Here is a 26,275-nt window from a genome sequence, read left to right as displayed (position 1 = left end):
AAAAGAGCCAATAACTCATGGAAGTTGTCCTTCAAGTGGCTTTTAAAGGTGGATCCAGGGAATTGAGAAGATTGTTATGGAGAATGGTTGAAATCTAAACCCAAGAATCCATAATCCCCTAAAATTACTTCTGTTTTTATTCTGATATTAAAAATTCTGAATCTTGATCTGGATTGTGCCAGTGTGCTCATCCTCACTTGTAAATCATTGTTTCTGACACTGCATAATAATAAACTGTATTTGCCCTACTGCAAACTATTTTTGCATCAGAATTTATTACTGAGAGAAGAGGAATTTTGAAGTAATGATATCCTAGCTACAGAATACAACTTGTAGAGTGAGAAATACTTGATGCCAATCTTAGAGACCATGATAAATGTATTACTTCAGCCAGATATTTAAATGCTTTTAACATTTTACATATTTTAAACTCACTTATTTTTATCAAGATGAGTTTTTGGTTTAGCATTGCTTTGTGTGTATTTTTTTTTCTTTAACTTGCTATTTTGGTTATAGTTATAAGGCATGATCCCAGTGTTTTAAACAATAAAGTGTTAATGACCAAATAAGGAACATTTTGGTAAGAAAAGAAGTCATATCACTGGGAAGGGGAAGACATATTTAAACACATAGTTGTTCATATGACTATAAAGTCATAATTAGGTATTTGTTTCTGAATTTAGACTGTTTGATGTACACAGATGTCAGTACCAGTTCACTCAGCTTGCAACCCTATAGTTTCTATAAGCCTTGAGAAACACCCTCCCCTTTTACATGCAGAAATGATGAGGCACGAGAAAAGATTTTGATGCATAGTATCCAAACACCTCTCATCTTTTTGACAAATCCATTGATTATCTAGAATAGGAAGAAAAGTATGCTAACCCTAAACCAAAAATAGTTTCTCTCCCGTTTCTATCAATCCTGCCATGATGATCCATTCAAAACATTGGAAGTAGTATAGCTCCTCCACATTAAGCCTACAGTTTCACTCTTGTTGAATTGTTCTACAAGGTTGAAGCTTTGGACCTACTTATGATGTTAGCCCTATTTAGCTCAATAGGATTTTGTAAAGTTATAGTACTGCATGACAATAGTCCTAGCCCAGGATTTGTGCATTTGAGAAAAAGAGCAGAGATGTAGAGTCCAAGTATAACCAATTTCATAACATCAGAGCTTTTCAGGTTAATCCACTGACCTATTTTGACCCAGTTTATTTCCACTACAATCTATCAGAAAGAAGTCGTGCTTATACACATGGTTAGAAAGCTGATATTATAACCTCTCAAAAGCTGCTACCCAATGTGAACAACAGTAAAATTTAATATGTACCTTTATAGATATACCCTATAATTTGACTGTCAAGGGTTTGATCAGCTTTATTTTAGTTAAAATTGCAAAGTCCATAGACAAATTGACAGGTGTCCAGAATATTTTTTTTCCAGATTTTGATGTACAGAATTATTTTTGACAGGTAGCTAAAGCTTCTATTAAATCAAAACAGATAGTGGGTAGGGAGGCACTAAAAACAGAGGACATGCTTTTCGGAGCTCTGAAGAATCATGCATTTAATGAATAGAGGTGCAATTAAAAACAACAATTCCATTTCAGACCAGGAAACCTTCTGCCATTTCAAGAAGACAGCAGTGGACAAATAGACTGCTTTGGACTGCCAATACTCACAATATTTAAAATAAATACTGTATAGTATTTGGACCAGCAAAAATGATGAAGTATCTCTCATGGAACAATCTTTGGGAGGTCAGATCAGAGGGGGCAGTCAAACCCTCCGTCCTCTCCCCTTTAGAATGTTGTTGAACCATATCTAGTCTTACCTGGGTAGAAAAGTCAGTCTGAGAAGTATAGGCTGTGTATAGGCTTGAGCAATAACACAGCTAATTGAACTCTCCACTCTTTACATCTGGATCTGGTTGTTCCTGATACAACTGTCCTAAGGAGTAAAAATGAAAAGTGGCAAAGCGGTAATTGTGATGGCAATTCATCTATTCTCAGTCTTGCTAGACAGAGCTGATGTAGAGATGAAGTTTTGCCAATTCATAAAGTAGAGTAAGAAAATGGCTGCACCAATTTTATGATGGTAAAGGCTCAGACAAATCCTGGGGAATGGACCAATTTCGGATTCTGTAGCTCCAAAGTCAACTCCTTCCTATAATTCCAATTATGGATGAGTCTTCCTGCTGTCCTGAATATGGTGAGTCTTCTTCTGTGGTGGAACCCTTTCCCTGACTTCACAAGGATATCAGTGTCTACCAGCTTTCTCTCACATATACACACATCATTAATAGTGAGAAATAAGACAGCAGTGCTTTATAACTTTATAATTTCCATGTAACTCCCTACTTTGTCTTCTTCTAAATGTTGTCAAGCTTATATGATGGGTTCTCATAGCCTTTACATTCTTCTAAGTAGGTCACTATATTTCCTTATTTAACATACTGTAAATTGAACTAATGTGACAAAAGATGTAAGTATGCAGAGAGATATCACAGCCAGTCTTTAAAAAGACACTTAAAAGAGATTAACTAGGACAATGATGATGAATTGTCATGTCTCTGTTACTTTGAAAGGGGCATGACTGAGATGTACATTAAATTGGTGCAAGCTTATTTATAAATTGGACTGGAACTGGACTCAAATTTTGTAGCGCTTCAGGTTGGAAACCCAGAATACATTTCTAACCATTATTAAATCATTCAACCATAAAAAAATGAAAACCGTTTTAGGTCAGAAGTTTGTAAAGTCCCATTACTGCAGGCATTCCGCACTTTTCTTTTTTCTGTCACCTCGAACCGCAAACAAATGAATGTAATAATAATAATTTTTCATGGCTTTCTACTAAGCTTCCTGATCATTTAAAAAGATTGCTGATAGCTGCAACTTCAATAGTTTTTATGCATCTTGTTACTTTAATATTTGGCAGATTGTGTGTCTTGTCAATGTTATTAATAAATTCCCTAATAAAATTTTAATTAATACACAAATAACTATTTAAGTTCTGATCCTTTGGTCCCTAAAAGAGCACTCTAAAAGCCACAGACTATATCATATGCAAATAGGGTTTTTTTCATAATTGGAAGCAGGTCAGGTGGTTGCTCCAAATTATCTAACCACTGATGGTGGAAGCTATAAATGCTGCACATGGACCACTCCTGCTTTTGATATTATGTCCCTTTTATAACATAGCACTGGCATGATCATCCCACCAGAAAAGGACCACTCCTTTAGGCATTACTACACCCAGAAATGGAGGCTAGGAGTAGCATTTAATAAGCCAGAGAGCTATCTCAAGTTGAAGATCTATATTCTGTGGCTTGGCAAGACATATCTCTTCCAGGGTTAATATTTATTATTGATATTCATTATTAATTAATCCATCCATGATGCTTAAAGCTGTCTTCTTCAGCCTTCTAGTTTCTAGAAGCACTGGAATTATCACTCCAAAAAATGTAATCTGAAAATTCTGGGAGTTGTAGTCAAAATGCTATTGAAGCTCACAGTTGATGAAAGCTGTATAAAGGCATAATGAAAACCTGGCTGTGCAGAATTCCTCATGGCATTCCCCAATACTTATTGGGGATCTATACAGTACAAATATCACAACAATTTAGGGCTGATTCTTCAGCTTCCATAAAGACCATAGATGTCAAAAAAAAAACCAACACTGGCATATTAATTGGATTTTCTCTGCAAAACAGCATAGGTACTCACTGTAATCGTACACAACAACTAGCAACATTACTAAGAAAAATCACTCTATTTGTTAGTGTTTAAAACATATTCCAAAGACCCCAAAATCTTGTCAAGAATAGCCAATGTTTCTCTCAATCATTCAAAGGTTTTGTCAATTGTATTTCCACACTGAAAAGATATGTTATGTTCAACATGTGCTTCTTTATTGTGAGACTCTATAAAGACAAATGAGAGCATTCTGCCAAGATAGAGGCTGGATATAACGGGGTTATTCTAAAAAAAAAGTTGCAAAATCAATCAGAAAATATACTGGATGCCTTGAAAGAAAGGTTATGATATTTGAGTTCTGTTTTCTCAGTCTGGTAGAAAAGAAAGTGAGTAAAATGGGACATGATTGTTATTAATGAATCAGACAGCATGGAGAAAATACTAGATACATTTTTCTCCATGTCTTATAAAACTAAAATTGGGGCTATCCAATGGAGCATAATGGTGAAAGATTTAAGAGAGAAAAATAAATAGGTCATCAGAGCCTTCACAGCTAAAATAAGTTTTCTACTATATGTTTTAGTACAGTGTGTAGATGGCTTTGAAAGAGCAATAAAATAATTAATGAGAGAAATGGCTGTTAGTAGGTATTCCTACTCATGAGGACAATCTGACTAGTTACATCTTTAGCCTGATCTATCCATTCTTTTGCTCTTTTCTATCATTGTTTATAAAGCAAACATTTTATATGTCAACCGTTATAATGAAAGTCACCTCATGTTTCATATTTATGAATAGTAAAAATGGCACTAAATATTTTTTCTCATCAATTTATCATAGATTTTTTTAATTATTGTATTATTATATTCTTCTGTTCTACATTACCTTTCTTAAACATACTTTATTTTTATGTAACTTGAAGTTTTGTCCTGCGTCATTTGGGTAATAGTAACTAGAACATCCTCTCTAAGAAAGGCATCAAGACAGTGTAAAAATGCAGAAAGAGAGACAAGGTGTATTTTAGATTGCCGTAAAAAAAAGTCTGTGTGCCCAAACATGATTCCCTTTGGATTGTTTTCCATAGAAAAAAAGGGTAGCTGATGGCAGTAAATTTCCTCTTCACTGAGACATCAGCACCATCCCAAATAGATGACCCTAGATCCATTGACTCCCTTTAAAATCTTCTCTCTAGATAAACTTGATTTTAAAATTGTCAGAAGCTGTCTCAGAAGACTCTGACTCACTGACTTTCACACCAGGTACTATTCCAGTTTGAGGACTTGTGGACAGTATATCCAAACACCACCAAGGAGAGTACGGTGCTGCCTACTAACTTAATGAATTTCAAATTTATCTTTTTTGGGTGGTTTCCCCAAGAAGAGTAATTCCTATTACTCCACCTATAGAAAATATAAATCTTAGCTTTGGTCATTTTCTTCCACTCCCATCCTCCCAATTGTATGACATAGGCAGCCATATAAATCCTGTAGATAAATAGGTGAATGCTATTGTATGACATATTGATGGTCATGACAATTTGAGGTTGGCAGATTCCCTGTCAAATCTGAAGTTAGACTTGGGAAGGTCAACATATGAAATCACAAGGTACACTCTGTCACATCCTTAGGAGACCTGCTTCTAAAGAGACTCTTAGGAGCTGGTCATTTATAGTCTAATGATGCTACCTAATTGGATAATGAAATGTCTGCAAGCAAACAACCAAGCCCAGAGAGCACCAACAACTTCACAGTTCAATACTGAGCTGCATACATTCTCTTCTATTGATAATGTTAATGTTTATTAAATTATAACGGTGATATAGGGAAATCTGTCATTGCTATGATATATATGCTATAGCACAGAACACCTCACAATCATTTACTGTATGTGTAATGGTGTATGTTATAAGACTCATGGAGTCAGCTATGTGAGAATTGAGTAGCTACATAAATTTGTTTAATAAATGAATAAAATTTAGTCATGAATACACGCACACACCTCAATGTAGTTTCTATTACCGGTAGCTTTTCCCTAGTACAAATGGTCTAGTACTAATAGCTACTGCCAGCTTCTTGAGTGCTGGCTATGCTCCAATCACCACCTAAAACAAGTATTGGGGAAACAAAAGACAATCCAAAAAGATGGATTGAAGAGATACTCAAGAAGAACCATTATAAATGGTTAATCAAGTGATGATCTCTTATAGAATTCTGATTGTGCTATTCCAGTTTTTTTGTTCATATTTTAATGGAGATAATGAGAGGATACAAATCATTAGTTCAGTTATTCACTTAATTATTTAGTTGGCCTAATAACACAAATTTCTGAAGAGGTGAAAACTATTTTGAAGAGACTGGTAGAGAATTTGGATGATACATTACCATGCAAAAAAAAATTCACATTTTCTATTACTGTTATAGTCCCTTTCCACTCTGCCTGACACTGGGAAATCAAGCTGTAACAACCCCTGTCCCCCATAAGAGTCTGTTTCTCTTGTTATGCTTTATATTAATCTGGAAATGTGGGATTCTTGGTGCTCTCTGAACTAGGCTGTTTTTTGCAGAATAATAATAATAATAATAATAATAATAATAATAATAATAATAATAATAATAATAATAACAAAACAACAACAACAACAATAATAATAACAACAACAACAACAACAACAACAATAATAATAATAATAATAATAATAATAATAATAATAATAATAATTTGGACCTTGGAGGTCATCTAGTCCAACTCCCTGCTCAGGCAGGAAACCCTATACCATTTCAGACAAATGGCTGTCCATTCTCTTCTTAAAAACTTCCAGCATTGGAGCATTGACAGCTTCTGGAGGCTGGTTGTTCCACTGATTAATTGTTCTGTCAGAAAATTTATCCTTAGTTCTCATTATCCAACTAGGTAACATCATCAATGCTAGGAGGGAGTGGGGTTTGAATTCTGTTTACAGTTCCTTCAAGTATCAATGATGCTTTCTAGTTGGGTAATGAATATCCACAAGAAAAAACCTAGTTCAAAGAGCACCAAGGACCCCATTGTTCAACTCTGAGTTACAAATATGTTCTTTTATTGGTAGCCTGGAAATTTCAGTAATAAAGTGTATGGCCACAAGGGTTAAAATTGGGTTGGGAGTTTAGAAAAGATTTGGACATCTTATACCTCCTTCACTGGCTATCCAGTTGTTTCTGTACTCAGTTTAAAATTATTATTTCTGTGACTTTTGTTTCCTACTCTCCTCGAGTATTTGGGTATGGTACGCAGCCTTTCTCAGCTTCCTCTATTTTGGGTTAAATGAAACTAAATTCAGTATAATATATATATATTTATTTATTTATTTATTTATTTATTTATTTATTTATTTATTTATTTATTTAATTGGATTTATATACCGCCCTTTTCCCAAAGGACTCAGGGCGGTTTACAGGGCAAATTAAAAAGAAATACAATATACAGATTAAAACAATTAAATTAGCAGCCCTAACACTATAAAATTTGATTTAAAAGTCTTAAAAACCCCTCAGTCCAGGCTGGCCAGCTCAAATAACCAGGTTTTTAGGTCCCAGCGAAACGAACGAAGGTCGGGGGCGATCCGGAGTTCCACTGGCAGCTGATTCCAAAGGGCAGGTGCGCCTACCGAGAATACTCTCCCCCTGGGAATCACCCGCCGGCACTCCTTGACTGGCGGGACCCTGAAAAGGCCCTCCCAGTGGGAGTGCACAGGACAATGGGAAGTTGATGCTGGCAGCAGGCGCTCCCTAAGATAATCCGGACCCATGCCATTTAGGGCTTTATAGGTCATCACCAGCACCTTGAATCTTGAATATTCCAATCCTGGAAAAGAAGGCATATTTTTTAAAAAATGAACTGATTTTAAGAATGAGGTATCCAATCTGCATGTTGACTTTTATACATTCTGAAATTTCCTCCATAAAGATTATATTGCCTCTTCTCCTAGGGACCCACCCATGTTTTTTGCTCTTTTGTTTCCTTTCGTTTTTGGATATCACTAAAATGCTATGAATGTCCATGAAAGATAAATCTGCATTCACATCCATTTTTAATCTCTTTTTTCTGAAGTATACTTTATCTGATTGGCTATTACTCATACATGAGTTACTATATTTTTATTTGTTCTTACATTTTAAAATAAAAGCCATGTTTATCTTTTTTATTGTTCACTACCCTGAGCACCATTTGGGGCAAAAATATACAGTACACATTTGCACACTTTTTATGGATTTTGGACTGTGGTTCTACCAATGGCTTGTTGAGAAGCACTTCTCAGATCTTGGAAAGATGCCCTATCCATACAATTTGTTTTAATACTCCTTGTCTTCCATTAGTTTAGTTCTAGTGTTGATAAGCCATTTTTAACATTATCATTATAACTGACATGGAAGATAGAATATAAATATACTGTAAGTGCTTATTTAGGAATGTGCCTTATTGAATTCTTTGGGGCCTAATATAGGCCTCACTCTGTTGAATGGGGGAATCTTCCTAATAAGATATAGATAGCATTAAACTCTTGGCAGAAGAGCATTTTCAATTAACGACCATTCCCTTTATTCAGCTTCCAATCTTCCATTGGCAGGGTTTCCTCTTTGTCTCAAGACAGCATTTAACCTCTACATTTTGAGGTCAGTAACTGTGAAGACAGTCATTACTGTAATGACTTTTGTTTCAGGCTGATTTTTCATGAGTCGGGAGTAGAAATGGTGATGACATGTCTGTGTCCAAATCTTCTCTTCTCCAGGCTAAATATATCTGGCTCTTTTAATTAATTCTCTTTGGCTGAGCTTTCAAGGCTACTATAGCTGCATAATGTTACTTCAGGGTTTCTCCATGTCCTGTGTAGAGCCCCAGATTGTTTTCTTTGAACTGGGCTAGTCCGACTGTATCACCATGTCTGTCTTTGGAAGCCCCTCAGTTTCAAAGTAAGTTATCCCATGGGATAAAGAAGAATGCTATTTGGAAAATTAAGTTCAGTAGTACCAGAACTCATTATCTGTGGAAGCTTTCTTTGAGATTTTGCAGGATAGAAAAACTGGCATACATAACTATAAAGGTTCTCTTCCATGTTTCCCAAGAAGTTTGAAACAAAAAGAACCCAACATCTAAAGCATACAATTAACTATTTGGAAAACAGGATTATAATACAGTAAATGATATTCCAGAAATCAATACTAGTTATTGAAGCATCAGAGTAGTTAAAATTACTGCTAAATAGCATACTTTTTAAAAAGAAAAAAAACAGACATCTCCTCATTATTGGGTTCTGTACCAAGTAGCTAAACACTAAAACATATTGCTAAGTTCTCAGATACCAGGAGATGTAACACATACTGTTTCCAATTTCTAAATCAATTCACAAATGGAAGTCATAAAACTTATAATGTACATTTAAAGTATCAGCCAAAATGAAGAGATCTTCTAACTTTGACCTTCAATATAAGATTTCATTATGTCTTTTGGCTCATTCACCCAATATCCTGATCTTCAGGAAAAGCTGAATAGAAGCATCTAAGCCTTCCCTTGCATTTTCCACAATGCATTTTTGTGTGCACATTTGTTAAATTACATGAATAGTGATAGCACTTAGACTTATATATCACTTCATAGTGCTTTAAGCGGTTTACAGAGTCAGCACATTGCCCCCAACAATCTGGGTCCTTATTCAGAAGAATGTAAGGCTGAGTCAACCTTGAGCTGGTCAGGATCAAACTGCTGGCAATTGGCAGAATTAGCCTGCAATACTGCATTTTAACCACTGTGCCACCATGGAACCATTGATATACCATTGATAGTTCAGGCAAATTATGAATCTTCAATGGCTTGTCTGAACTATATCATTATTAACAGCAACAACAGAAGCAAATAAAGAAGTAAATAAAGCTGCCAGAAGGGTTATGAATTTATTTGTATACATTAATCAAAGCAAAATTGGTGACTCTTAACAGCACCTTACCCAACCTGGCAGCTTCCAAAATAATTAGAACTACAAATTCCAACATTTCCAGCCTGCGTGGCAATTTTCCCGGAAATGGCTCCTGGTGGAACACTGAGAATTCTGCCCCACTTCATCCCAAACTTATGATGTTCCAAAATAACTATGGAACAAAAACAGAACTATACCAGTATGTCTAGTATACTGATTTACCTATCAAGAGGCTTTCCCAGTACAGTACACTAACTCTCACAGTCCAAAGTTATACAGTCAAAATCTAGCACATCTTGGAAGTACCAGAGGAATGTTCAATATCAAATACAGGTAGTCCTCGACTTACGACCATAATTGAGCCCAAAATTTATATTGCTAAGCGAAACATTTGATAAGTGAGTTTTGTCCCATTTTACGACTCTTCTTGCAAAAGTTGTTAAATGAATCATTGCAATTGTTAAGTTAGTAACATTGTTGTTAAGTGGATCTGGCCTCCCCATGGGCCTTGCTTTTCAGAAGCTCACAAAAAGTGATCACGTGACCCCCCTGGACACTGCAACGGTCATAAATATGAACCAGTTGCCAAGCATCTGAATTTTGAACATATGGCCAAAGGGTGGCTGCAAAGATTGTAAGTGTGAAAAACAGTTGTAAGTTACTTTTTCAGTGCTGTTGTAACCTTGAACAGTCACTAAATAAACGGTTGTGAGCTGAGGACTATCTGTAATAATTTTCTGCTCTTTTTCAGCAGAAACCAACATTTAAAATAAATCAAAATAATTTACATCAATAACGTGTCATTTGGCCATTCAGAATCCATTACTCACTTTTTCTTTAAATAGGCAATTTTGTGAGACAGACATGGGATTAAAACAGAAAAGGGATTTTGATCTCAATTTCTTTGAAGGGATAATAGTGACTGAATCCAGCAATAGCTTATATGTAACCTAACCTGGTAAAATCAATTAAGAGTTCAACTGTACACGAAGATCTCCTATCCTTTTAAATTTCCTACGTTCAAGATGAAACACTTGTAACCCATTTGCAAAAGAAAATTTATTAGCTGTAAAGATCAAAATGGAAGGGATAATCAACTCGATGTGTCTCCCTTAAGCAAAATGCAGAGATTCACACAAATGCATCCTTGTGTGCACCACTAAGATATTAGCCTAAACTGTACATCACAGCATTTCTTCCTTTATTAGTGCCAGATTCATTAAAAAGTATTATTTAGAAAGAAGAGGAATTCTAATTCTTGCCAACAATTAACCTACCTATATTCTTATCTCAGCCATAACCCAATAATATCAGTGTTATATAATTGTATTTAGTATGCATCCATGGCTATCCACAAAGCATGGTCCAAAATGTCAAAACGGCGGCTCTGATGGTATGATTGAAGCTCTGCTCATATTGTATGTGCATCAGGTGGAGCTTCAATCACGTCACCTTTTTTGACCACACCCTGAGGTAACTTTTGACGTAAGAAAGAAGAGAGAGAAAAAGTTCTCTCAAAGAAAGAAGGGGGGAAAGACAGAGAGCTAATCTACTGCTTCCCAAAATTAATTTAAATAGGGCTGAGTATATTTGTATATTTAAATAGGGCTGAATATGTTTGTATATCTAAAGAAATAACATAAGATTTCTCATTTGTAAGAGTCATATGTTGCAACAAATATCACCCACACATTATTCAGACTTTAGGGGGGAGCAAGTATAACTTGTCTATAACTTAAAATTAAATACTGTTATTTCAAAAGAGCATGTCTGGACTTCTTTGTGTTCTCATTTTCAAAAATATAAAACTACCACCAAAAGAAATGCATCAGACATCATAAAGAAAGAAAGGAGGGAAAAATGAAAGCCAAATTCACTTTAATTCAGAAAATGCCATCCATTTTGATCCAAAAATTAATTCTAGAACATATTAAAATTACCTTTGTCAATGAACATAGTAAACAGCTGCAGCTCATCAGTGGGCATATACATTCACATAAACATTCACAGAATAACATTTCCTTTATCTCTAGGTAGCACAAATTGTTTCAGATTAAAGCAGATCACCTCTTGACTTGAGCATGAGATTAAAGATGAATATCACACAGACAGTAGACTGTTGAGTAGTGCAAATATATTCACATCCCCTGTCAAATCTAGTTAGGCTTGGGGAAGTTAAATTAGGTCTATGAAACCAGGAGTGCATTTTGTCACATCCCTCAGACTCGAGATTCTAAAGAGGATCCTAGGAGTTCAGACTCTCGTCATTTATGCAAAACCTGTCCCACTGAAACAAGATATGATTCTGGAGGACAAAATTACACTTTTATTTGGTGTTCACTGCCCAGTCAAAAAGTGAACACTTCATCCATTGTTGCTTGTTAAATTCACAGCCTTCTGTGTTTTCTTTCCACGACAACCTTTCCAGCATTCAGAAACTGATTCCAAGCATGAGTATGCATTAGCACGCACATGCGTGCACACACAAACTCTTTATCCATTACTGTAAAATAATTTTAACAGCATCTGGGAAACAAATACCTGAAGTGTAAAGCAAGTTCCAAGTCAGTGTAGTTGGACCTGAAGCCAAGAAGTCATAAAATGCAATTTCAAAATGAGTTGCTGGATTTAGTTTAATACTTTTATGCAATTCTTGAAACATGCTCAAGTAGAGCATGATTGCGTTATAAAAGAGCACGAGACAAATTAGAAGAAAAAAATGTGCTGGTCAGGAATGCCTGGGAAATATTAAGAGAAGAAATATAAGAAAATTTTAGAACAAAAGTAGCCACTCCTATCTAAAGCATTTTTTATTATTATTTTGGAGTCCCTGAGTCAGTATTGACTCCTGGAAACTAATCCTTGCAAGTGGTTTTGCAATGTTTTCAGAAGTGTTTTGCCATTGCCTCCTTCTAGGGCTAACAAAGGGTAACTGGCCCAAGGTTATCCAGCTGGCTTTGTGCCTAAGGTAGGAGAAAAATGTATGATCTCCCAGTTTCTATCTCCTAGTTCTAGCCTGGTGCCTTATCCACTACATTAACCTAGCCCTAAAGCAACAGTTTTTAGTATTACATTAAATGGGGTTGCCTTTTAATCCATGACATCCAAAGAGCAATCTGAAAATAATAGATTTCAAAAAACAGTTCTTCAAAACTTGGTTCCCTTCAAAGATTTCACAATTAGTTCCAGGTTTTTAGCTCCTAAAATTTCTTTTATCATGCTGGCTGCATGTTCTGGGTATTATAATCTCAAAACATTTGAAGCACTTCATGTTAAGCAAAAGTAAGATTTAAATTTTTTTTCCATTTCCCACATGTAACTCAAAATACAATTAGAAATCATGATAAACCCATGGGATAGTATAAGATAGGAAATACATTTTTAAATGAATACATTAATAAACCAATGTGGGCTGCAATCTTATATATATTTACCCAGAGTAAACCCCACTGAATATGTGTCTGAGTAAATGTGGATAGAAGTGTGCTGTTACAAGCACACACTTTGGCCTTCCATAACATGGTGCTCCCTGTATATTTTGAATTTCAACTCCCATCATTCCCAGATGCTATAGAAGTAATTACAAGAGTTTAAGTGCAATACAAATGGAAAACAACATATTGAGAATTTTGGATTGAATCATACAAAGCCCTTATTCAAGAGGAAATCTGAGACATACACCCAGCAGGATCAGGCAGAGGAGACAGTTAAACACTTCAGATTGTATCACGAGTGGTAGAGAGGTTGATAGCAAAAATGTAGGTCTGAAGGAACAGCAAAACTTTTAGAAGCTTGCAGTCAAATAGAGAAGAGGCCTTTTGAGTTCTCAATTTCAATTTTAAAATATCTTGGATTGCTCTTGTCAAATAGACCTCAACAGTCGTATTACAAGTGGTTGCTGCAGAAGAATCTAACTCCATCCGAAGTCATTATTTCTATATTTGGTCCATATAGTAAATCTGCATTTCCACTGAGAGAGAGAATTCTGGTTAAATTGTAACTGATCCAAAAACCAGGAATAACCGTGACATTTTAGAGAAATTTTCAGTAACACCAATTTCCCTCTACAAACACAATGCAAAACTTATGGAGGCTTGTATTATTTGAATCATGGAATAAATTAACAGCCATGTAAAATACTGTATGACATTTTTTAAAATGTGCTATATTGCAAAACTATATACTTTAAGGTTTACTTTGCCCTAAACTCCATACTTGCAGTCTGTCAACTCAATAGACTTGCTGTAAAAATAAGAAAATATTGATAGCACGCACTCCTGGACAGTGATCCTCTCTGAAAAATATAAAATAGGCAAAGCAATTCTCAATGCGTTCATTTTATTTGCAAATTTGGAGTTTTATTCACACAATTACATTCTATCCTGAGTGCATTATTCAAAAATTTAAATATCTTCCAGATGACATTCGTGAATTCTATCTATTCTATCTATTTCCAAAAATAAAGATGGTTTTAACTTGGAATGGGATTCTCTCTGTTTTACAAAACCAAGGACTCTGATGATGTTATATTTACATGTAGAAAAGATTAGCAGCACATTCCTCTGAACTGCCTTGAAAAGTATTAGATTTACTGTGTCCAGTGAAACCTGCTCCAAAGTTTAGCCACTTAGCTATTTAGCCAAAGAGCCAACTGGAAAAGGCGATAATACCTTGTTATGGAAAAACATCAATATTATTGCTGCTTTAAAAATAGAGAGTTTTTAGCAGTGAACTTGAAAGCTGCAAGATTCTTAAGAAAAAGAAAAATATGAACCCTAGGAATGGGCTTTCAGATCAACGAGCGATCTAGACTACCAGCTGGCAGTTGCTTAGGAATTCAAGCTAGAGTTTTCCTTTGCTCTATGGAGTTACCAATGCATGTTCTTCATGAAAATTATATACTACATCTGAACTAAAACTCAGTTGTGAATAAGTGTATTCTCACTTAAAAATATTCTTAGCATCTAATAATTACTAGGAGTAAAAATCATAAAACATTATTATTTACAAATAAAGGGTTGCCAGATCTGGGCTGCAAAACTCCAGATGGCCACTGGAGGCCAACAAAGGAATGTAGAAAACTTCAACTTTCTACTGCTGTCTAGTTGTCCTGATTTGTGAAGCCTGGCTCTGATGGTACTAAAATATGTTGAAAATACAAAAGTTGCAACTTCTGATTCCTAATGACAAAAGAAGATTTAATTTAATGTGTCCTTATGGTAGTTATGTTTGATGCTACCTTCTATCACACAATCAAAATGACAGTGGAAATTCGCATTTCCCCATCAGAAAGATAGCCATGGTTCGTTTCAGCCTCAGTCAATGAATAAACCCCATTTTGATGGAGTTTAGCCAGTACACTAAACTGCAAACTACTGCTTACAAGTCACACGATCTAGTTTCAAACCCTAGCGAGAAAACAGGGTCTGGGTAAAAAGTAGTCTTTTGGGTTTACATAATAAATGAATCTCATTTTTACTATTCTACTTATCTAATCTTTGAACAACCGGAAAGTCCCTCCAAGAATTACATGAAAAGAATCACAGATTTGTTTCTGTTTTTCTAGGACAATCTAGAAAATATTTAGTCTCTTCCTTTATGAAGCCTTCCTAAAAATATTCTGAATTAGCAATATGCATGCACCTGTGTGAGCAAGGGTGGTTTATTGTGCCTCTATAAGAAGCATTCTAAAAGCTTTTCTATGGAAGCAAATATACTGAAATTCCACTAACTCCAAATATGAATTCACTGTTGCTTCAAATCCATAACCTTTCCTGCTGGAAAGTAAGCATTCTTGTCTTCCCACAGAAGCCCTAAATTCTGGCAAAGTGATGGGGATTGGCATAAATCTGCTTGAAATTCTAAATAACTGCTTTTAGTCAAGATTGATAACTTGGACTACATAGATCAAAGGTCTCTCTTTCTATGCCCACAGCGCTGCATGTTCTATGATCTCGTTGCTTCTAGGTTCATGCTGGCATTTGTATGTACTACAGAACTCCGTGAACATCTGCTTGGAACACAAACTAATGGACGTTCCTTGGAACTCTTTGAGAACACTTACAAGCTCTAAAACAAGCCCTGTTCACAGTGGTACCTGACAGCATTGCTGATTCCCCTAGAAAGAGCTTCTGGGTTGGATGGAAGAATCAGATTTGAACTGAGGGCATTGAGGGAAGGATTTGGAGATCATTTCTAGATTTGCCTAATTGTTGTTTTTCTACAGGACATAATCCTTGGTAAGTGAGGTTCAGATGTTCACTATTTTCCTTTGGGGTTTCATTAAAGTGTGCTTTAAAAATTTAAATGTGCTTAATAAAATAAACTCGTGTGTGATAGATTGTTGTTAGAACCTGGGGATCACAACCTGTACTCCTGTATTAACCCAGACATTTTAAAATAGGGTTCTATAGGTGTATTACAGATTAATGATTTGCTGATTTCTTTCAGGCCCTGCACTGCAATTTTGTGACATTTATTTAGCCTATATAATCAGAGAGCACCATTAAAAAAAACCCACTCATACACAAGTGAACCTAGTTTACAGCCACATTTTTGTGACAGAACATTGGTTTCTAATCACTTTAAATGTAGCATAGATCTGGATTTGGATGGAATATCTGATGAAACTTTTATAGTGTTATTTCTAGTGCTCTGATATCTCCATGCTGGCCACATATGGCATATTATCAAACTCATGGACTATTAAGGAATAAATGGCTACAGACTTTTAACCAGCAAAGGAAGTGCAGTGGGCAGCCTGGGACCTCTGTGCGCACATGGACAGCATTGCAGAGAACCACAAACTGGTTCTACCCAGTTTAGAAAATCAAAAAAATTAAGGCAGGAGAAGGCCTTACTTTTTTCTGGACCAAATTTATAATTGCTATCTTGGCTCTCTCCTCCAAACTTCTACAAGTTGAAGAAGAATCCAGTCAGTGATGCAGAAGTGCCTTTGATCTTTTCCAAAGGAAACCTCAGGACAGGATGCTCTGGAAAAACTGCTTTATTCCTGCTGAAGCTTCTTCTTCTTCTTTATTCCAGTTGAAGATGGGGGCTTGAATGCCTGAAGCACCCAGTTATTTGTCTGCCCTCGCCACTTCCTAATAAGATTCTGTCAATGCAATCCCGTATTGCTCTGCTTTTTTTTCCCCTTCTCCAATCTGAGCCCAAAGAGATTGGTTAGGCCACTCGCCTCTTTTTCCATGCTGCACTCTTTTGGGTGTTTATTTGCCCCAGATCTTCAGGCCTCCAAAGTACCCCCACAGTAACCCCACAGTACCCCCAAAGAGCCCAAAGGGTCTGCTCTGCTTTGCCCAACAAGGCAAAGATTGACTTTTGAGCAAAGTTGCCTAGAATTGTTTCTCCACCCCACCCGGTTGTCAACATCCACTCACCCACGCACCTGCTTCTTTTGGAGGAAAACCCCCGAGATGATGCTGGGAGAAGGGGCTTTGCAAGCTCGGGAAACAAAACAGGCTTAGGAATCAAGACCTTCCGAAATAGGCAGCGGGACAAGACAGACCATCCTTCCTCCCCGCCCTGCTAAGATGCCTGTCCCCGACAGACAGGCTGCCTCCAGGTTCCCGACATCCGGGGGGGGGGTAGCCTTCGCTCCCTTTCAGAGTTCCGACTTACTCGTCCTTTTCCCGAAGCAAAATCTTCGCTGCGGCCGCTTGTTACTTTCTTGTGGTTAATCCGAGAGAGGAAGAATTAGGCGAGATGAGCAGATGTTTCTTTTAATGCATAGGGTGGCTTTTATTGTAGCTTAAATTCGGGCGGGTTCCCAGGGGGAGGGGGTGCTTTGCTTTCTTTCCCTTCTCAGTTTCAATCCTGCAGCCCAGCCTACCCCCGAAACCTCCCCCCTCCGTTTTTATCACCCCCGCCCCGCCCCCCCCCTCCTTCCCGGTCTCCAGAGTCAGATTCTCAAGCTGGACTAAGAAGTAAACTCTGAGAAGGAGTCGAGATCGGGACCGACAGACACAAATCAAATGGGCAGTCAGCCTTTCCACCGGGCGGTCCTACCTTTCAGAGCCGTCTTGCTGGAGAAGTAGCTCGGAAAGGAATAGGACGGAGAGCAAAAGAGCGCAGGGTCCGCGATCTCGGCCCGCGCTAGGCTTGCTTGTGTTCTGACCCCCAAGGCCGCCAGCCTCCAGCCATGCGGCGACCCCAAGGACGCCCTGCCCTTCCCACCCCCAAGCCCAGGGGCCCCAAGAAAACGGGGCGGAGAATCCCGAAGGAGAGCAAAGAAACAAGCTCGGGCCTCGCTCCAGTCCGTGCAGCCGAAGAAGATGAAGTCGCGCAGCACCGACCCTCGCCTGCGCCGCCTTCCCGGCAAACTCGGCCGCCGTCCGCCCCGTCTCAGGGCATGCAGAATTTGCACCTGAGGATCTTCTGGAAAGCACTTTGGAAATCCTTGTTGAAGTAGGCGTAGATGACCGGGTTGAGCAGCGAGTTGGAGTAGCCCAGCCAGTTGATGACGGCGCCCAGCCACGCCGGCATGGAACAGCCCTCGCAGAAGGGCAGCACCAACGCCACGATGAAGAAGGGCAGCCAGCAGAGGATGAAAGTGCCCATGATGATGCCCAGCGTCTTGACCGTCTTCCGCTCGCGGGCAAGGGCCATCTTGCGCTTGGCTTCGACGCTCTTGGCCTCGTTCTTGCGCTCGGGGGCCGGCGAGGCGGCGTCGGGGAGCGGGTGGTTGGGCAGGGGCAGCATGAGGCTCTTGGCCGAGTTGGCCGGCGTCACCTCGCGCATCTCCAGGGCCGAGGCGGCCACCCAGCCGTCTTCGCCCGACCGGAGGGCCCCGTTGACGAAGGGCGCCCCCTTGGCTTCCGCTGCGCTCCTCCTGCCCTTGGCCCCCGCCGCCGCCTGCGGCTGCCGCCGCCGCTCCTGCTGGGGACCCCCGTTGGTGCGTCTGGCCGGCGAGTGGGAAAGGCAAGTGTCGGCCACCTTTCCCACCGGCGCATCGGGCGACCGCGGCGACTGTTTCTTGTCTGCTTTGCGGACCGTCTTGCGGATGCGGAAGCGGGCCGCCTTGAAGATGCGCCCGTAGAGGACCAGCATGAGCAGCAAGGGGATGTAGAAGGCGCCGAAGGTGGAGTAGACGGTGTAGCCCGGGTCCTTGCTGATGGTGCAGGCGTTGGGGTCGGAGCGGTCCTCGGGCGTCCGCCAGCCCAGCATGGGCGGGATGGAAATGAGGAAACCGATCAGCCAGGTGAGGCTGATAAGGGCGGCGGCCCGGCGGGGCGTCCGCTTATTGACGTAGTCGATGGGGTCGGTGATGGCCCAGTAGCGGTCCAGGGCGATGGCGCACAGGTGCAAGATGGACGAGGTGCAGCACAGCACGTCGAGCGCAATGAAGAGGTCGCACGTCGCCTGGCCCAGCGTCCACTTACCCAGCACCTGGTAGAGGGCGGCCATGGGCAGCACCAGCACCGAGACCATCAGGTCGGTGACGGCCAGCGAACCGATCAGGTAGTTGGCTACCGTCTGCAGGGAGCGCTCCAGGGCGATGGCCGCGATCACGCAGGCGTTGCCCAACACGGCGAAGAGGATCAGCACGCCCAGCACCACAGACGTGGCCAGCTGATAGCTCAGGCTGGCCGCCGCCGCCGCCGGGGAGCCCGAGGGCGGCGGGGTTGGGGACCCGGTCGGCCCGCTGAAGCCGGCCGCCTCCGTGCCGTTGGGTAGCTCCATGGCGAGAGGGGCGGGCAAGAAGGCAACGCTTTCACTCGGGCTCCGGCAGCGGCGGGCAGCTCCTCCCGAGGGTCACCATGGCCCCCCGACGGGACAGGCGAAAAGCGGCCGCCTGCCTGGATCACGTGTCCCTTAGTGAGCTATAGCGAGGTAGCGGCCGGGCTGGCGACGTCCAGCTCCTCGGGCCAGCCCCGGTCAGAGTGGCAGAGCCGCGGCGGTTGCATCGCGTCCCAGACTGAGCAGCACTCCGGAACCGACGTCGCCGAGCTTTCCTCTCGCTCGGCCTCCCGGCCTCGGACTCTCCGCCGACACCCACTTGCTGCTCAGGGTTCCGCTTCGCCCTTCCTAAACTTGCTCTCTCTTTGCCTCCTGCCGGCTGCTTCGCCCTCCTCGACTAACTCTCACTTGCTCACTTTCCTTTTTCCCCGGTTTCCCGTCGGTCTTTCCGTCCTGGCTGAGGCTAAGGTTTCGTCCCGATGCATCTTTTCTTCTCTTGGCTGCCCCTTCGCTTCTTTTGCCCCCTTTCTCTTCTCTCCCCTTTCCGCCCCCTCCCTCCCCTCCGGCGTCCTGCTCCCTGCTCCCCTTCTTTGGCCCTGCTGCTGCTGCTGCTGCTGCTGCTGCCGCCGACGCCTCTCTCTGCAGCTGCGCCCCCCGCCCCCCCCCTCCGCTTTTGTAGCGCTCCCGGGTTGCTCCGGGCTCCTCTCGCTCTGCCCTCCCTCTCTCTTCGATTCTCCTTTCCTCCCTAGAACCCACTCCGCTACTCAGTTGGTGACTTTCCTTCTCTTTCTCACGCCTCCTGTTATTAGGTTTCCTTCTCTCCTTTCCTTCCTCTTATTCCCAGTTCTTCACCTCCAAATTCTCCCGGGTTCTTATGCTTCTCCACTTTGCCCCCTTCCTCTTTTCTTCAGTTTCCGCTCCACATCCTTCCACCAGCTACTCCTCCAGCAAGCACACCTTATGCGTGTGAGTAGGTATTTCCCTCTGGGTTGCATCACACTCCAAGCGATGGTCTCTTTTTTTCAGTGGAATGTGCAACAGCATTGCCTGGTGAAACGAATAAGAAAGAGACCCTCTCTCCATTCACAAGGGGGAACTAAACCAGTAACAGCCTTTAGACCCGCCAGCACTCAGCCCCTTCCTTTTACCTTCATTTATCCCAAACTTCTAAACTGTGTAAAGGAAAGGAATCACTCCCCAGAGCAAAAGTTAAGTCGCCAGCAAATAGGGCAACCGTCCTCAACTGATACCTTTCACAGGTGCTGCATTGACTCCCAATACTCCCAACCATCATTCTAGAGTTGGGGATCCACACATCCGGCTAGGAAGAGAATGGAGAAAACTGGATCTTCTCCTTCCACATATCCAGCACATTTCACATTGGTACTGACTGCACTCTTGGCTGCATTTTCCCTTCTTACCCAGTCGGCAGTGCAGTCGCTGGGAAGGAGCATGAGCTAAGCTTTGGCCAGAGGCCAAGCTGAAAAAATCAGGGGAAAGTATGCTCGACAAGAGAAGTAGTAATAATAATAATAATAATAATAATAATAATAATAATAATAATAATAATAATAATAATAATAATTTTATTTGTATACCGCCCTTCTCCCGAAGGACTCAGGGCGGTGAACAGGGCAAACATATAAAAATACAAGAATACAAAAATTAAAAAAGATTAAACAGGGTGCCCAAAAGCTTACAACAGCAAGTTAAAATACATTAAAAGAATAAAAAAAAACCCAAACCCATCACCCATCAGGCCAGGCCGGCTTGTTCGAACAGTAGGGACAGTCGTTCCTTATTTTGGTCAGCCGAAAGAAGTAACACATTAACCGAGAGAGCAATGATTTGTGAAGCTGCAAGGAAGGGAGAAAACCCCAGTGCGGCCCTTTTTCCCCCTCCGCTTACAATTTGGCGCTTTGAAAAGAAGGCCTTGAATGGGCACTTTGCCTCTTCTCGCCCGCCCGCCTTCTTTGCTTTTGGCAGCGGAGGCAACAAGAGACCTTCTCATCGTCTGCTTCCTCGTCGTGGAGTTTCAGGACCACGGACAGCGCACAGCTTTAAGGGCATTTGTCGCCACCTGCAGGACTGGGAGTTTCGACTCAGAGTGAAACCTACGGATGCAGGCTCAGCCTACATCTGTCCCAGTTTGCCCCACAGACATCTGGAGTGTGAAAGTGCGACCATGTTTTTGCACAAAGGCAGCCAGAATGTTGTTGTTTTTCAAGTCCCTGCAGCTGTTGCAGATGCACTGCCTGGAAAAGGCAATTGAATGTCCTGTTCCTGTTTCCAGGCCAGGCCAGTGACTGACGGCTTTGCTAAACAAAGATAGTGTTTGGCAAGGATTCAGTGCTTGACTGAATTACTGTAAAATAGACTCAAACACTGAGTCTTTCAATCACTTTGCCTTTCCTTTGAATCTCTATTTTTCACTCAGTTTCAAGGCTGCCATTTCGGGTATATATACATTGACCACCCTCACGCAGTGTTTAAATGTTTGTCGGAAGACTGCAGTTAGTGCTTTTGTTTCCTCCCAAGAGGGGTTATCAGTAAGTGCTCAAATGGAAAGTAAACTTTGCTTGGTTTGATTGTGACTGCATTAACATCCCAAAATAAAAGATTCTCAGATACAAAGTTGCTGTAGAAATATCTCTCTCTCTCTCTCTCTCTCTCTCTCTCTCTCTCTCTCTCTCTCTCTCTCTCCCATATATGTGTCTGTGTTGCCCATCTCATCTACATCTATGCATGTTGCTCTGAAAGCAGTGTGTACAGGAATCTCATTTTGACTATAGTCAGACACTAGGCAGGATTTTGCTGGTGAAAAACTTTCTTCATTTTCTAAGCTATGACACAACAGTATGGAGGTACTGTTACATATCTAAGAAGAAATCTTATTGTATTTTTTTTATAAAGCAAATTTTTGGTGTGCAAACTTTTTTTTGGATTATAAGTGCAAGTAACCAGGAAGCATTATTACAGGATGCGATACCTGAACATGAAAACCTGTGATTAAGAAGACTATATTTTGGAACAAATATAATGAAAAAGGATGTTGTTTCTGTCACATAACCTTTTGGAAAGGGCTGACATAATGATCAAGAAACAAACAGAGATGAATTAGGATAAATCAGGACTGAATGAATAAAAAATAAGCAGAGATGAAATAGCAAGGGAGCTTGCTTTTAAGATGGATTTGTTCACCAGTGCATTGCTATTCATGCAAATCATTTCAACCTATTGCAACTGATAGCCATTTAGCTATCTAAAAACCTTTATGTACTGGTTCTCATCAACTTCAATCCCTCCCCATCTTTTTAACTGTGATCTTTACTGTTAATAGAAATATTTATTCTTCATGGTTTTATTGGCTTTCATTGTAGTAAGCCACCCAGAATTGGCTTGAAGCAAGATGGGTAGCGAACAATTCAAATAAACAAATAAAATTAGAAAGAGCCCAAGATGAACTTTTGAATATGACTCCCTCCTCTCCTGAGGCAGCTGTCTCACTATGCCTAGTGATAGGACAGGCTGTGCATGCAAAGGCAAACATGCACACAAAGCTAAAAGCAAAGATATATATCTCTTGTTCTCAGAGCCCTAGAAAACTTTGCATTTCAGGAAATTAAAATACAACCTACTGTTAAAATTACTGATCTTCAAAAGATAAAGATGCCATAGCTTTACCTAATAGAAGAAGGCAAAAACTCCTTTAAAAAAATCTCAAAATGAGAACAGTATCTCTTCAAGCTATCTGAAATGGGCACTGGGTTGGCACAGCAAAAATAAATGTATTGCTTGCTAGTAAACACCTCCAAGGGGTTAGTGATGAAGGAGATTGTATATCTGGGTAATAAATTTATTCTACTGACAGTAATAAAGTCAATTAGGGGGAAAATGGAAAATCTTGGGGGAAAATTGCAATCTGTTTTTGGATACAATATATTTACAAGGTATTTGAAAACTTTTTTCAGCCTAGTTTGTCTTTATACTTAGAATTAAGTTTGGATAGGATCCCAAGTAACTTACGTACTTACATACTTACTTCCCTATTAATCAACATGACCATCATTCCTTTCCTGAACCTGACCAAAGATCCACCCAATCCATAATATCTTTTTGCAACAATGGCCAACCTGTCCTCTAAAGTTCACTAGCATCATGTTACCAAGTACAATGCCTTTGAACAGAAGACTTCTACTTAGCTATCATATTTTATAACACACTGACAGCTTCTGCTTATGTGCCCAAAAAAATGCTATTCCTCTGTTGTGGATGGTGGTGATGGTATCAGCAGACTTTAGGGCCTCAAGGAAAAAAATATAAGAAAAGAATTTTTCCTCCTGACATACATGGAATTAAATCAGCCAGGAGGCATTAAGTATATGCAGTTAGAGTAAAATACTGGTTGACTGTTATGGGGAAAGGGCTGAAGAGGAAATGACATAGAATGCTGGTTCTCTTTCAGAGCCAACCTAGAACAAAAGAGAAATTTAATCAGTGGAATGACTTGCCTCCAGAATTCTGGATGCTCCGACAGAGGAGATATATTTTTTTAAAAAATGGACAACCATTTGTCTGAAATGCAATAGGGTTTCTTGTTTGAGCAGAGATTGGACTAGAAGACCTCCAGGGTCCCTTCCAAAACCTCCAAGGTCCCTGTTAAACACCCTTGAAAATAATACCACAGGTATCTTGCTAGAACTTCCAAAAGAAATAGATCACACTGCAGAGTCCTCTTGTCAAAATGATAAAGGTGTTATTTAATCCATGACAGTAAAAAAATTGATATGGGAAACCTGAAAAAGAAATATTTCCCACATCTGGGTGGAGCCAGTTGCCATGTGGAATTTTAGCTGCTTTTGACTTCTCAACAAGCACATCAAAGCTTATCCATCTGTTCCATTATGTAATACCTACACAACTTTGCTTCTGTGCATTCTCCTCGAATAAACACTGCATTCTGGTTTTCACCATCCTAAATATACCAAAGTAACAGTTTTAACAGTTTTAATTCTTCATAAATTTGTGTAATCTGCTGAGTTACATGCTCAGCATAGTTGGCAGAGTTACCTGCTCAGCAGCAAACATGAGCACTATTTGAGGTGGACTTCACTTTAGGGTAATGACTCTACAAGGAGAATGCCAGAGATGACTAGAGGTTAAATTAGCAGTACAAAGGATCAGAAGAAAAAGTAGATGAAGCCCTTATCTCATAGACTTCACCTCTTTCCTGCATCTTTTTTCTCTTATTTTCCTTTATGTTCCCACTTCTTTTTTTCCCCCTTTCCAAGTTCAAGCTGGAACAAATAGTTTCTCCTAGAACCTGAACTTATTGCTCATAAAAGATTTTAAAAATAAAATCAAATGTTATCTAAGGCATTAAGGGAGAAGACTAATTCCTTGTATTGCCGGTTAAGAGGAACGGAGATAAAAGAAGAGACAACCTCTTACTATTCCTGAAAAACCAGATGCCACTTTGGGGCTACATTGGATCACATCATTATCCTGTTGGAAGGACACCTAAGATAAGAAAAATCACTGTCCAAAGTAAAACAAGAGACAGTGAGAAGTAGTATTAGAAAAGAGCAAAAACAATGCAATTATCTTCCATTATTATAAAAAGCATAATATGATCAGCATTTATTTTAAATATATATTTTTGTTCCTAGATTCACAACCATTTCTTTCTCCCTTTCTGCTTTTTGAACAGCTTTCTTGGCAGGACACTTTTGAATGGGAACATGACCACCAAGGAAATGTGGAAGAATTTTTTATTCCTGCCATTATTCTGTTGAGCAGAAGCCTCTCCAGACTGTATTTCATTAGGAAGGAAGACAAGAAAAACCCAAAGGTTCATTATACCTGTGTGTTTCATTTACATACTGGTTTATTTCTGAATTTATTTCTTTAAAGCATTTCATAATTCATCCTGCTTAGAATGAGTTACAAAACAAACCAGACTATTCAGTATTTCTGTGCAGTGTAAGCTAGGAGAGACCAGAGCCCTCAAATGCTCTTTTCTAAATGTTATTTTCAATCTCTCTAGGAATGAGAAAAGAAAAAGTTTACTGGAAATCAGGAAATTTAAATTCATTTTTTCCTCGAAGGGCTTTCCCCCCCCATCTTGCAGACATTCAAGAAAACAAATCATATGGTCTGTAGAAGAACTGAAATGTCAATTCTTTTGCTATGTGCAATTCACAAGTTTGGCAAAATGTGATGCCATGTTGAAACTCCTTGCAGCCCTGACTCTCAGTCATGCTTGCTGGGTTTACATAATTTGCAATCTAGCAATAGTTGTCTATGGGTTCTCTAATCTTAGTCTAAGTGATTTAAAAAAGTCAGTAATGAGCAACTGTTTCTTCATGTCGTTAGTTCACAAAACTTCATTTTCTTTGTCCAAACGTCTCTCTCCCCCTTCCTAACGCATCCTGTTTCCTTTTCATAAGAGGATGTAATGAATTCTCTCCAATCCTATTTTTCTTTCTTTCTTTCTTCAGGGAGCATGTATGAAATACTAACAAAGACCGATCATGTAAGAAACCAAGGGAAGGTGAATGCATGAAAAGGGACCACCGCAGCCCTTTTGAACTTGGATAGCAGAGGAGGAATGGCTTCTTTCTCAGACTTCATCTTCTGATTTGGAAAAAAAATTGCCCCTATAGCTGTCAAATTTAAAATTAATACTTACTGTGTGAGTAGTCTTTGCTTACTTGAAAAACTAAAAAGCTCCTCTGGTCTTCCCAGGTTCAACCTCATAACATCTTTTTTTTTTAAGTCCTTATTGACAATGGACTATTACTGGCAGGATACCCCTGAAAGGCAAAATTGCATCACCATCCATAATGAATCTTCTTTTCTATCAAGAAAGGGAGAATCTATAGTATGCTATGGACATTGCATTGCCTTCCTATGGACCACATCTTCAAAATG

General features: G+C 39.9%; 1 protein-coding gene across 1 annotated transcript; it reads right to left on the bottom strand.

Annotated features, from left to right (window-relative positions):
• Nucleotides 1-18,007: 18,007 nt before the first annotated feature.
• HTR1A (5-hydroxytryptamine receptor 1A) lies at nt 18,008-19,345 on the bottom strand (the record flags this gene model as incomplete). The annotated part of the gene is made up of 1 exon (XM_083353515.1): nt 18,008-19,345. The coding sequence occupies one exon, from the start codon at nt 19,343-19,345 to the stop codon at nt 18,008-18,010; it is 1,338 nt and encodes a 445-aa protein (XP_083209641.1).
• Between the last annotated feature and the right edge of the window lie 6,930 nt (nt 19,346-26,275).

The sequence above is a fragment of the Vipera ursinii genome, assembly GCF_947247035.1.
Source record: "Vipera ursinii genome assembly, chromosome: 2".
NCBI classification, from domain to species: domain Eukaryota; kingdom Metazoa; phylum Chordata; class Lepidosauria; order Squamata; family Viperidae; genus Vipera; species Vipera ursinii.
The sequence above is the reverse complement of the archived record's forward strand: the minus strand, read 5'-3'. Positions and strand labels throughout refer to the sequence as shown.